Source organism: Quercus robur, chromosome 1 (assembly GCF_932294415.1).
Source record: "Quercus robur chromosome 1, dhQueRobu3.1, whole genome shotgun sequence".
NCBI lineage: Eukaryota > Viridiplantae > Streptophyta > Magnoliopsida > Fagales > Fagaceae > Quercus > Quercus robur.
Window position 1 is genome coordinate 4,855,335 of NC_065534.1, and position 14,625 is coordinate 4,869,959.

General features: G+C 33.5%; 1 protein-coding gene and 1 pseudogene across 1 annotated transcript; both read left to right on the forward strand.

Annotated features, from left to right (window-relative positions):
• Positions 1–3,230, forward strand: LOC126722399 (uncharacterized). Its single transcript, XM_050425814.1, has 3 exons — positions 1–831; positions 2,191–2,727; positions 3,132–3,230. Exons 1-3 carry the CDS (start codon positions 1–3, stop codon positions 3,228–3,230), a joined length of 1,467 nt encoding a protein of 488 aa, XP_050281771.1.
• Positions 3,231–7,298: 4,068 nt separating this feature from the next.
• Positions 7,299–10,370, forward strand: LOC126723173 (uncharacterized; annotated as a pseudogene).
• The last annotated feature ends 4,255 nt before the right edge of the window (positions 10,371–14,625 follow it).

The following is a 14,625-nucleotide window of genomic DNA, read 5'->3' on the forward strand; positions in this document are numbered from 1 at the left end:
ATGTCTTCTTCAATTTCTTCCAACTTGAGAAGCACCAGTCAACAAAATCTCACCCCTTTATCTCTTAGAACTCTATGCAAGTCTCAAGCTATTTTAGTCCTAGTCTTGTTTTTGTTCTGCACTTACTTGTTTAACCCTCCTAATTACCAACCTTCAGACCTCTTATCAACCATAAATCAAAAATGGCCAACCTCAATCCCCATTATTAGTACTAATAATTCTACTAAAACCAATATTAGTCACATTCTTTTTGGCATATGTGGTTCAATGAAAACATGGAAGCACAGAAAATCATACATTGAAGCATGGTGGAGACCAAATGTGACAAGGGGATATCTTTTCCTAGATAGACCTCCTACTGAAGAGTTCCAACCATGGCCTTCAACTTCGCCTCCTTTTCACGTCAGCGAAGATCTCACAAAATTGAAAGTGTTTCCAAAAATATTGTGGCCGATTCAATTCAGACTTTTACGTGCAATCATGGAAGCACTTAGACAAGGAGACAAAGATTTGAGATGGTATGTAAAGGGTGATGATGATACTGTAGTTATGGTAGATAATTTAGTGGAGGTACTAGCAAAATATGACCATACTAAACCCTACTATATTGGGTCCAATTCAGAGGGTGTCAAGTCAAACTTTGATTTCTCATTTGATATGGCATTTGGTGGAGGAGGGTATGCTTTGAGTTACCCTCTAGCAGAAGCATTGGCAACAAAGTTAGACGATTGTATAGAGAGATATTCATACATTAGTAGCGAGGATTTTTGGCTACACTCATGTTTAGCTGATTTAGGAGTTGCTCTAACTCACGACAAAGGGTTTCACCAGGTAATTGCAACTTCTTTTGTGTCCATTTGGTGGTATTGTTGTAGGAAGAATTAAAAAAAACTCAGATTTCATTGAATGTGCCCCCTATTTATATATACATATAATAAAAGCGGTAAAATAGAGCACTCACATCAGTGCTTATATAATAGAAAAAAGACCACAATTTAGCCAACTAAGCCCAAATTTTATTCTTTCTTTTCATATTCCAGAAATGAAGTAAAAAAGTGAATGATAGTTGTTATGTGTAAATAAAGAAAAACAATTAAAAAAATTAAGAAAAAAAAAAGATATTTTAATGAATGTAGTGTAAATATTAATAGATAATATGATGTTTTGGAAAAATGGGGTTATAAAATAGAAAATGAAAGTTTTTATATTAAAATAGATAAATATTTGCACGAGTTGATGCTAATGATGCAAGGAAAACAAACTAACCAATTAACTAGGCACGTGTAGATCACATGCTTTATAAGTCTTCCTATGTATAGGCCTAGTTGATGAAACTACTGTAGCTTTAACACTGTTCTCCTTTCTTTAGTCTTTAACTTGCAATTCACTTGAGACTTGCTGTTCTTCTCAGTAGCAGCTTGCTTGGTCTCTCTTTCTCTTAACGTTCTGACAGGAAGCATAGCTTAAACCATAGAGCTTTTCGTTGTAGTCTTGTAGAGCTTTTGCGATAAAATGCTTTAACTAAAAAAAGTTTTAGCTTGTAGCAAATTCCGGTGAATGGTATTTTGAAGTTTTTGTTTTATAATGTATGAATAATAAATTACTGATTTTTTAAAAAAAAATTATATATATATATATATATATAAGTTCTAAATTTCAATTTTTTTCTAAAAGAATGCAAAAAATAGTTTTATCCTAAGAGAGTGTCTTTTTTATTTTTTAGAATCAAAGAGAGTGTCTATTACACACTTGCACACAATACATGCAGTTTCCAAAAATATGGGAAATTATGACTTTGAGTCATGGTTTTGAAGTCACGATTTCCCTGGTGCATGTTTCTTAATGCACATATAGTACACACACTCACATATTTATGTATAAAATATTAATAATTTTGATTAAAAAATATATATTAATAAGTTAAATGAGACATTAAAATATGCTTCCTTTTCTCCCTATTCTTTTTGCTCTTTCTTTGACGATGCATGCACCAAGTACACAGTTAAAACAATTCTACAATTTTCTTTGATGCACTCTAATGCAAATTGTAGAACTAGATCTGCTAAAAATGCCTCTACTTGAAAAATATTGTAGAATTTTACATGAAATAATTGGCAATTACAAAGATATTTTCTTGTGGATTAATTTTTATCACAAACTAAACTCTCTAAATATTTGTTTTAACTACAGATCGATCTACACAATGACATTTCGGGCCTTCTATCAGCTCACCCTCAGACTCCTTTTGTCTCCCTCCACCACATTGATAGCATAGACCCAATCTTCCCTTCCATGAACCGTTCTGAATCCATAAACCGCCTCATGAAAGCCGCAAAAGTAGACCAATCCCGCCTTCTTCAACAAACAATATGCTACCACAGGCAAAGCAACTGGTCTCTCTCTATCTCATGGGGCTACTCAGCTTATATTTATGAAAATATAATCCCTCGGAGCATTTTATGGAGACCCCTTGAGACTTTTAGGCCATGGCATAATTCAAGGCGACCATTCTACATGTTCAACACTAGGTGGCCTTCCAATAATCCTTGTGAAGCTCCTCACTTGTTTTTCTTTGACTCTATAGAGCATATAGAAGGAGACCAAATTGTTACGACATATGTTAGAACATCTCCTCGTGGTTTACCAGCTTGTTCATCAACTGGTAATCATTCTGCTGATCCCATAACTAGAATTAAAGTGTTTTCACCAGCATCAACTCGCTTGGAGGTGAGTGTGCTATCATTTTAAATTTTACTATACCAGCTTATTAATTTGAGAAATGTTTATGTTCATATAAGCATCCGTTAACAGGACATTAAATTAATTACCATCTTTTCAAAAGTTTAAATTGGTAATTATGTTGAGATAATGCTACTACTGCAATCAACTTTACTATAGAATTATTCTCAAAAAAAAAAAAAAACTTTACTATAGAAATCATATAAATTAATGTGGTAATAATTGTGATTGGTGTCACAATTATTATATAATAATTAACACTAATTCCTTTTGATTGGTATTATTTTATAGATGTAGATCTTCCATCCACTTTAATTTCTATTAATTATTGGATACTTTGTCAAGGATTACACTATTCTGATGTTGGTTATTGTATATTTACTACTTTCCAGGCAGGAGGAAGAGACTGTTGTGACATTGTATATAGGGCTGGAGCAAATGTAACAGAAGTCACATATAGGGCTTGCATGAAGTATGAAGTAATTGCTTGAATGTAACATCAAATGGACTTCTTGTATTATTTCATAAAAAAAAATAAGAATAGAAATAGATTTTTTTGTATTCAATTAGAAATAAGAATAGACTTTTTATATTCAATTAATTGTCAAAAGTCTCGTGACTTGTAGCTCAACTGGTTGGTACCCTCCTAAAAGAGTCAGTAGTCAAGCATATCAACCATTGGGGGAGAGAATTTAAAAGGGTATATTGTTGGGGGAGAGAACACCTTGAGAAAACTCATTGAGTAGTTAATAGCTAGAGGACACAACTTAACCCAAATGGCTTAAAGCCCATAAGTTTGGATCCAAGTCCAGCTATATTATATTAACTACTTCTTGTGTTTCTAAAAAAAACTACTCTTTGTCATTCTTATTCAATGTGAGACTTAGCACACCATTGGCAATACTCCTTTGTTGGGGGAGAGAAAACCTTAGAGAGTAGTTAATATAACATATAAAATCATTACTTGACCCAAAAGGCTTTAAACCCATGAGTTTAAGTGCAACTATGTTTATTAACTTTTCATTCTAGTCATTTTTATTCAATGTGGGACTTATTTACATGTATTTCCAACACATACTTATTATGAAAGCAATGGTGTTGCATATGTTTTAGCCCAAAAAGCCTTAGAGGCTAGTGATTTTATTGTTTGGATGGAAGTTGTTCCTCTAGATATCAATTGTATTATGTCTGCTATTTATTTTAATAAGATTTCAAACTTGATTCTTAAAAAAAAAAAGGCAAAAAGTAATTGGTTCCTTTTATTGTTTCTAATAGATACATCATGATTCAAATCCTCTGTCAACTATCAAATTATCAACAAAAAAAAAGGTATTCGATTATTATTACCATATTGGTAATTGATAGTTTGACACTTCACTTAATAAATAATATGAAAGTTAAACTAATTTTAATTAGGCCAGATCCACAAATCAAAATTTCTAAATCAAGTCATCATCAACTACTGTAGAAAGTAAATCCCTTGGAAAGTCATTTGAGGGTGTGAAGAGTGAAGACATAGACACCACAAAGCGTATCCTCTTTTATGCATCTCTACTTAATTATCTTCAAAATTACGATTATTGGTTACTCTATGCAGATTGCATATCCTCAAATTCAAGATTAATTATTGCCAAAAGCATTGGAAAGTCTTAACTGTGTTTTGTACTTTTCTGTGAGGTTTTCTGTTAGGTTTTGTACTTTTCTAACAATCCCAAACAATCCTGGTTTCTTGTAATCTTTTTTAACGTAACAGAAAACTCAGTTGGACCCAAATGAAAAATAACATTCCAATAAGCCAAGTTTTGTTATTCTAATATAGAGAGATAGAGTGTCAGTTCAACCCAAGTAAAAAATAATATCTCAGAGTGTTACATTTTAAGGCTTTTGGCCTCTTTAAATGATGCTTACAAATTGATATAGTGATATATGGTAATTACATCAAATTAATGCAAATTTTTGGTTTTTTTTTTTATAAATGAATGTTTAATTTATGTGATTATTTAACATACCAATATGTATTTTTTGTTTTTGTCTCAAATAATGTGGGATCTTACGATCCACAATTCGATTGTTCGATTTTACGATCTCACTTAACTCCCACAATCCTATGTAGGATCTCGATTTTGACAACCTTGTTCTTTTGTTCTCATTCCAGTTTTTTTTTTTTAGACGTGATTTTTTTTTCTGGACATGATTTTTTAAAAATAAATTTGGATGTTTATATTTTTTTGGTTGTTTGTCACTTTTTTGTTTCAATTGGAGATCATTTTTAAATAAGGGTATTGTGGGTACACGGAGTAGCCTCACACCGCAAGAGATTTGTCCGCTTTGGGGAGCCAGTCCCTCACGGTTTTGTCCTCGTCCCCGAGTGTGGTTGGGGGATTTTTGCCATGAAGTGATTGACACCTAGGCTCACCTTTGTCCCACATCGGTTAGAGAACCCTCCCACTCAAGGTTTATAAGCTTCTGGAGCAACCAAGAGTGTACCACTACTACACATGTGTAGTAGTGGTACACTCTTGGTTGCTCCAGAAGCTTATAAACCTTGAGTGGGAGGGTTCTCTAACCGATGTGGGACAAAGGTGAGCCTAGGTGTCAATCACTTCATGGCAAAAATCCCCCAACCACACTCGGGGACGAGGACAAAACCGTGAGGGACTGGCTCCCCAAAGCGGACAAATCTCTTGCGGTGTGAGGCTACTCCGTGTACCCACATTAAAAGTGTAGTAGTGGTACACTCTTGGTTGCTCCAGAAGCTTATAAACCTTGAGTGGGAGGGTTCTCTAACCGATGTGGGACAAAGGTGAGCCTAGGTGTCAATCACTTCATGGCAAAAATCCCCCAACCACACTCGGGGACGAGGACAAAACCGTGAGGGACTGGCTCCCCAAAGCGGACAAATCTCTTGTGGTGTGAGGCTACTCCGTGTACCCACAGGTATGTAGGGATGAAAGGCCCGAATAAGGATATTGAGTCGTGGGCCACAACCGAGGACGTCGAAGAGCTCGAGGACAGACAAGTATTAGTGAAGGCAAGTAGATTATTGAGCCGAGGAAGAGGTATGGTCATAATAAACAGGTGACATTGTTCGAGGAGCCACACTTCCTCGGTCAACAGAGTAGAAGCCTAAAGTTCGACCACTTATCAAGCACTGGCAATGGGCAACCATGCTTGGGAGGATAAGCTTCAGAGAGAAGTGAATTAATAGAGAATTGAGAAATATCTGGGAAGCTGCTACCACCGCATTAAATGCTCTGCACATAACCAACTGGTCGCATTAATGTGGAAATGATACATGAACAGTGACTTCTAGCCTTACAACTACCCACAAAGACTTCAGGAAAGTGCTGATGGGACAAGTATCAAGGAGATTAGCAATCTAATCTACACATGGAATGCTAAGATGAAAGAAGAGAAGAGAGTATAAAAGGGGAAGGATTTCATTACAGAAGGGATTAGGAAAAAGAATAAAGAAAACTATTCTGTAACCAAGAACTTAAATATTTGTATAAGTCTAAGAGAAATATATATAAGAACATACCATCATCGGACATGACCGAGGAGTATTTTTCTTTTCAACTTGTTTGTCATAGCCCTTCCAATACCAACCAGCCTATTGTGATCTACATTTTAACTCATTGAACGTTCAGTAACAAACCCACTCTTTACAAATCTATTGTTTTAGACTTATTGGGCCATTGACCAGATCTCTTAGGTTGTGGATCAAAACGTGTCCTTATAGGATATATAAGTAAATTTATACAAATTCATTTTTTCCATCCCTTCACTTTTTCACTCTCAACCAAATAAAAATGAGGAAAATTAAAATCTTTTCTATTCTCTTACTTTTCTATCCTCCCACTTTTCCACCCTTCCAACCAAACGGATCCTAAGTATTAAAAAAGAGCAACATCAGGATTCAGATCCTCTAGATTTTCTAGGGTACTTTGCTAATAGATTTATTTAAATCCTAACCACACTTTTATGATTTAAGGGTTTAGATTCTGTCATGCCAGCATTCCACTAACAATACTCTTAATTGTTTTGTTTGCAACATTATTTTATAAATAATACTAGAGATACAAATTATTTTACAAACTACTGATGTGGTGAGTAATTATTGGTAAATGAAAAAGTGATATTAATGGTGGACTTAGATGAAAACCAATAAGAGATTAGTCATATCAACATTTTGTAAAAATATTGTAAAATAGTTTGTGGTTGTAGCATTACTCTTATTTTATTATTATAAAAGTATTGTTAATTGAATGTTAACATGGCAGAATCTAGACCCTTAAATTATAAAATAGTGAGTAGAATTTAAGAAAATCTATTAGTAGAGTATCCTAGAAAATCTGAATCCCACATGTATTAGCAAGCTTAAACAAGAATCATGGCCTCAAAAAGTTAAAAAACTTTTAAAAACTCTTTAATTCCAAAACCTCATAGAAAGACATGCTCCTAGATTTGTTTCCCTTTAAACATTTTTCAATTGAATTCTCCCATGTTTCAACATTCCACCCTTCTCATTCACAATTTCTTCTACAATTTCTTCCAACATGAGCACCATTCAACAAAATCTCACCCTTTTATATCTTGGAACTCTACGCAAGTCTCTAGCTATTTCAGGCCTAGTATTGTTTTTGTTTAACACTTTTTTGTCTTACCCTCCTAGTTACCAACCTACTGACCTCTTAACAACCATAAATCAAAAATGGCCAACCTCAAGCCCCATTATTAGTACCAATTCTACTAAAACCAATATTAGTCACATTGTTTTTGGCATAGTTGGTTCAATGAACACATGGTAGTACAAAAAATCATACATTGAAGCATGGTGGAGACCAAATGTGACAAGGGGATATCTCTTTCTAGATAGACCTCCCACGGAGGAGTTCCAACCTTGGCCTTCAACTTCACCTCCTTTTCGTATCAACGAAGATATCGCCAAATTGAAAGTGTTCCCAAAAATATCAAGACCGGTTCGAATCCGAATTGTACGTACAATAATGGAAACATTTAGACAAGGAGACAAAGATGTGAGATGGTATGTAATGGCAGATGATGATACAGTACTTATGGTTGATAATTTAGTTGAGGTACTAGCAAAGTATGACCATACTAAATCCTACTATGTTGGGTCCAATTCAGAGAGTGTCAAGTCCAACTTTGATTTCTCATTTGATATGGCATTTAGGGGAGCCGGGTATGATTTGAGTTACCCTCTAGCAGAAGCATTGTCAACAAAGTTAGACGGATGTATAGAGAGATATCCATACATGTCTGTTAGTGATTTTTTGTTACACTCATGTTTGGCTGATTTAGGAATTGCTCTAACTCACGACAAAGGGTTTCACCAGGTAATTGCAACTTCTTTAGCTTAAGTTGGTTACTATATATGTGTCCATTTGGTGGTGTTGCAGCTATTGCTCTAGGAAGAAATAGGATAGCTTCAACCGTAGAGCTTTTTTGTAGTCTTGTAGAGTTTTACAATAAAGTGCTTCAACTAAAAAGAGTTTTAACGTTTGAAAATTATAAAAATTATAATGAATAGTGATTTGAAACTTTAGATTTTTAAATGTATGAATAATAAATTTTGAGCTTTCTAATAAAGTTCTATATTTCTTCTTTTTTATTTTTTATTTTAAAAAAAATGAGGGTGTCCAAAGTCCAGACCTCTTCGAGTATCTGACTATTTTCTTGGGTGTATGTAGTCCTTTCGTCTCACATACACCAAGTTATTACAAGGAGGAATCTCATGGGAGTGACCCCAAGATTTTAACTAGAGATTTCAAATTCAAGATCTCATGGATATCATGAGACTTTAGGAACCACTAAAAATTTTATATGCTTAAAAGCTCTTTTCTATTTTCTAAAAAGCATCTTTTTTTTTCCCCCAAAAAAATCTTCATGGGGCTGGAAGCTCTTTTATTTTATTGCTATAGCTCTTGTATGGTAGTATTGCAAAAGTACTTTTTTTTTGGAAGCAAAAATCATGGCAGTTCATTCACCAAAAAAATAAAATCATGGCAGTTTTGCTTTCAAGAATTTTTTTTTGTTTTTTTTTTTTTTTGAGACTATACTTTTATTACAAGAATTGGAACACATATAATAGAACCCATATGAAGACTAAAATTAGATCTAGTATAGTTATTTGTTAAGATTATACCATTTAATAACTTTTTATTGGGTTAAAATTTTTTCATATATATAATTAAAATGAGACATTAAATTGCTTCATTTTCTTCCTATGCACCATGTGAAATTCTTTTTGCTCTTTCTTTGATAAGGCATGCACCAAGCACATTCTGTTAACCAGTTCTACTAATTTCCTTGTTGCACTCTAAGGCAAATTGTAGAACTCTGCTTAAAATGACTCTAGTTGAAAAATGCTGTAGACGATTACATAGCATGAAAAGACATAGGAAATTACAGAAGATATTGTCTCTTAGGTTATTTAATCACAAACTAAGCCCTCTAAATATTTGTTGACTACAGATTGATCTACACAATGACATCTCAGGTCTTCTATCAGCTCACCCTCAGACTCCTTTCCTCTCTCTACACCACATTGACACCATAGATCCAATCTTCCCCTCCATGGACCGTTCTGAATCCATAAACCGCCTCCTGAAGGCTGCGAAAATAGACCAATTCTGCCTTCTTCAACAAACCATATGCTATCACAGGCAAAGCAATTGGTCTCTCTCTATCTCATGGGGCTACTCAGCTTATATTTATGAAAATATAATCCCTCGGAGCATTTAATGGAGACCCCTTGAGACATTTAGGCCATGGAAAAGAAATTCAAGGCCACCACTCTACATGTTCAACACTAGGTGTCCTTCCAACAATCCTTGTGAAGCTCCTCACTTGTTTTCTTTGATTCTATAGAGCATATAGAAGGAGACCAAATTGTTACAACGTATGTTAGAGCATGGCCTCGTGGTTTACCAACTTGTTCATTTGCTGGTAATCATTTTGTTGATCCCATAACTAAAATTAAAGTGTTTTCAGCAGCATCAACACGCATGGAGGTGAGTGTGCTTTCATTTTAAATTTTACTGTACCCGCTTATTAACATGACATTAAATTAATTACCATCTTATAAAAATTTAAATTGGTAATTATGTTGAGATAATGCTACTACTACAACCAACTTTACTATAGAAGACTTATAAATTAATGTGGTAATAATTGTGATTGGTGTCACATTGACTATATAATAATTAACATTAATTCCTTTTGATTGGTATCATTTTATAGATGTAGATCTTCCCTATTAATTATTGGATACTTTGTCAAAGATTACACTATTCTACCATCGCACACCCTTGGCACAATAGTTATTCCATAAGTATAAGTACTTGTGGGATGTGGAGGGCAAATGTCAGGTTCAAGTTTCCAAGAAGAAGTTTCACACACATATACACTTAGATTAAATCAGAGTAGAATTTCTATCTTCTATATATATATATATATATATATATATATATAAAATAATAATAAATAAAAAAGGATTACACTATTCTTACGTTGGTTATTGTATATTTACTACTTTCCAGGCAGGAGGAAGAGACTGCTGTGACATTGTATATAGGGCTTGCATGAAGTATGAAGTAATAGCTTGACTGTAACATCAAATGGACTTCTTGTATTATTTCATTAAAAAAAAAATAGAAATAGGTTTTTTGTATTCAATTAGAAATTAGAATAGACTTTTTATATTCAATTAATTGTCAAAAGTCTCGTGACTTGTAGCTCAACTGTTTGGTACATTTCTAAAAGAGCTAGTAGTCAAGCATATCAACCATTGGGGAGAGAAAAGAGAGTATATTGTTGGGGGAGAGCACCATAAAAGAGCATTCACATCTAGAATCTTCGAACTATTCTATTTTATCATCTCAAAAACTAATTCTTCAATTATACCATACAATTTTACAATACACCCAACATCTCATTTCTTATTTATCTTATCTATTAATTAAAAAATATTAATTTCACCAACTCTTTCTCTCTCTTCCTCTTCATAAAAAAATAATTAAAAATACCCACCCACCATCGCTAGGGAAAAAAACAATATAAAAATGTATACAAATTGCTACAATGCCATCATAAAAATAGGATGGCACTGTAGTACAATTGCAAATTTTTTTGCAATTGCAAGACTTTGCAAGACTGGGTAGTGGTGGGTTTTGAGGCACTAATGCTAAATATTGCTAACATATGGCATATACAATACCCAATATGAATGCTTAAGAAAACTCATTGAGTAGTTAATAAAAGACACAACTTAACCCAAAAGGCTTAAAGCCCATGAATTTGGATCCAATTATGTTATATTAACTACTTTTTCTTGTGTTCCCAAAAAAAAAAAAAACTACTCGTTGTCTTTTTATTCAATGTGAGACTTAACACACCATTGGCAATATTCCTTTGTTGGGGGAGAGAGAATCTTAGAGAGTAGTTAATATAACATATAAAGACATCACTTGACCCTAAAGGCTTTAAACCCATGTGTTTAAACTCAACTATGTTATATAAACTCTTCACTCTAGTTATTTTTATTCAATGTGGGCCTTATTCACATGTATTTCCAACACATACTTATTGTGAAAGCAATGGTGTCGCATGTTTTAGCCCGAAAAGCCTTAGAGGCTAGTGATTTTATTGTTTGGATGGAGGTTGTTCCTATAAATATCAATTGTATTATGTCTACTATTTATTTTAATAAGATTTCAATCTTGATTCTTAAAAAACCAAAACAAAAAGGCAAAAACTAATTGGTTCCTTTTGTAGTTTCTAATAGATACATCATGATTCAAATCCTCTATCAACTATCAAATTATCAAAAAAAAACAAAAAAACAAAACAAAAGGGTATTCAATTATTATTATTATACTGTTAATTGACAGTTTGACATTTCACTTAATAAATAATATGAAAGTTAAACTAATTTTGATTAGGCCAGATCCACAAATCAAAATTGCTAAATCTAGTCATCATCAACTAGTGCAGAAAGTAAATCCCTTGGAAAGTCATTTGGGGGTGTGAAGAGTGAAGAGATAGACACCACAAAGGGTATCCTTTTTTATGCATCTCTGCTTAGTTATATTCAAAATCACGATTATTGCTTATTCTATGCAGATTGCTTATCCTCAATTTCAGGATTAATTATTGCCAGAAGCATTGAAAAGTCTCAATTTGTACTTTTCTGTGAAGTTTTCGATTAGAGAGAAAGAGAGAGAGAGAGACTTGGGCTAGGGTGACTCACACTATATGTTGATCATGCTCATAGGCCATAGCTCCCTCCCATTAGACTTTTGGTCAAAATTTAATTTATAATTAATGTGCACTAATCTTTATGTTTAGAGGCCAATTGTCAAACATCACCAAGAATATTTTTTCTTTCTTGGCCCAAGCATTTCGCAGTGTCAAACCTTGTTATCATGTGCATTCTTTTTCTTCTCCTCTTTTTAATTATTATTTTTATGCCATGCAACGCAAATTGCTACACGTAATACATACACCCCAAATTCGCAATACATCTTTGCGTATTTTGTGTGAAGTAAAAAGCCAAAGCTAAACTTTCTACTACTTTATAGAACAATAAAATAACATTTTGATATGATTAGGTGAGAAAATTTTCACACTTATATAATTTGTTTGGATCCAACTATGTTAGATGTATAGTTTTCTCCATAGACTACTGTAGAGTCCCGATTTGTGGCCCAAACCCAAAGTATATGGGATCTCGGTCCAATGAGCCCAATACAATAAATTTGTAGAGAGTGAATCAAAGAACTAAGCCCTATTGAGTTGAACAACGGCTAATATGGAATTAAGTGACAATCAAGCACAAATAAGAGGTATTGATGTCAATAGACTTTCAGTCCGAGGAGGCCACAATTATATGTATTAATCACAGTTGAATACAGAGAAAATTTAGATTGTTACAATGTTCTCTCTCTATTTTTCTGATCCATTCTTCATGAAGAGTCTTTCACCTTATATATCCTCCTTTGGACCATCTTCACCCTACAACTGTTGATCATCTGAGCCCTTGCTTAAGTACCTGTCCCATCAAATACCTCCTCTGGTTTTCTATGAGTTGTGGTAGCCAAGATAGTACTGTTCAGAGGTTTTCTTCACATAAATGCGGCCAGAAAAGTAGCTGCAGTGCATTTAATGCGGTGGTGGCAACTTTCCCTTAGATATTTTTAGGTTTCCTTCCTTCTCATATGTTCATGAAGCATGTCTCTATCATTGGAGTTTCTTGAAGGATTACGCTAACAGATGGAGTACATATTATGAACTACATTCATCATATCTGAGGAGGAATTCCTCCTCAGACAACCTCTCACTTGTTCCCCATCTTTGAGACTTTCATTGGGAACGTTTAACAACTACTTGCTCATCCTTGGACCTATCAATGTCCTCGGACAAGGCCCAAGGCCCAATATACTATTTTGGGCCCTTATCCCTACAACTACAATCATGGACAGTCTAAGATGTTATACTGAAGTACTATTTTTAAATTTGAATGTCCAAATTGTAAGTACCTTCTATTCGGTATCTAGAAATAGTGGGGAGAAAGGAATAAGGAAAAAAATTACAAAAACTTTTCAAGATTTTTTTTGTTGATAATCTAATAGTACAAATAGAGAATTTGAATTCTGAATATCATAAACACATCAAGAGCTAGTAACTATTTGAGCTACAAAGCTCTTGACAACTTTTCAAGTAATTTCAGCCTTAATTGGTCTCTCTTTTGATCATAAATGAACCATAAAAATTTTCTAGCCCACCTTTATTAGTGACCCGCCGGCCTAACAAGTATAGCATGTGAAAAGAGGTTATGCTATAGTTTGTACTTAGTTTTCATGCTATATATTATTGCTTGGCCGGCAGTTACACTGCCAAAGTAAATGTATTAGTAACCGATAAAGTCATATATCAAAATCCTACTTCAAAAAAACTAAGAAATTAAGTGGAATTACAAAATACTCTCTTATAGATTGAGATCCTCTAGAGTTTCTAGGGTACTCTACCATGTAGAGTTCTATTAATCTTAACCATTCATTTATAATAAAATATCCATATTTTTCCAAATCATTAATCCACTAACAAATCTCCTAAAATAATGGTTTAAAAAATAACTACTCATAAATGATAATTATTGTCTTACCTCTTTTACCTAAATCAGGTTTCTAAGAAAACGTGAAGTCATCTTCCCCTTCCCCTCTTCATTTTTCAATTTGTTCCACAAATCGTTTTGGTTGTTAATTTCAAAGCATAGGCTTGACTGAAATGGGACATAGAAAATTCGTATTTTATGATCCTAAGTGCCAATCATGTACTCGAAAAGAAAGAAATAAAAAACATGTAAATGCTTAATTTTAATAAAACTTATAGAAGACTAAAAAAATTGGAATGAAAACCCAGGTGTCTCTGCCATTCATACATCATGTATATATATATACATATATATGCTTCTTGGCCTATGTGCATAATAATCAAGTTTCTAAATAAGCAAATTTCTTTTGCATTTAATGCTGCAATATCATAGCCACTATTCGCATTTAAGGTAATAACTATCACTTATGAGCTGTTATTTTTTAAAATCATTATTTTGGTAGATTTGTTAGTGGATTAATGATATGGCAAAATCTAGACCTTTTATTATAAATGAAAGGTTAAGATTAAAAGAACTCAACATGGTAGAGTACCCTAAGAACTCTAGAAGATCTCAATCCAATGGTTACCATGTCACAATTTACTTCATGATTTTTCGAAATTAAATACTAAACCACCTCAAAATGATTGAGGTTCATTCATATTAATTTCGATATTTTTGTAAAATGAAATCTCCATTAGGATAACCTC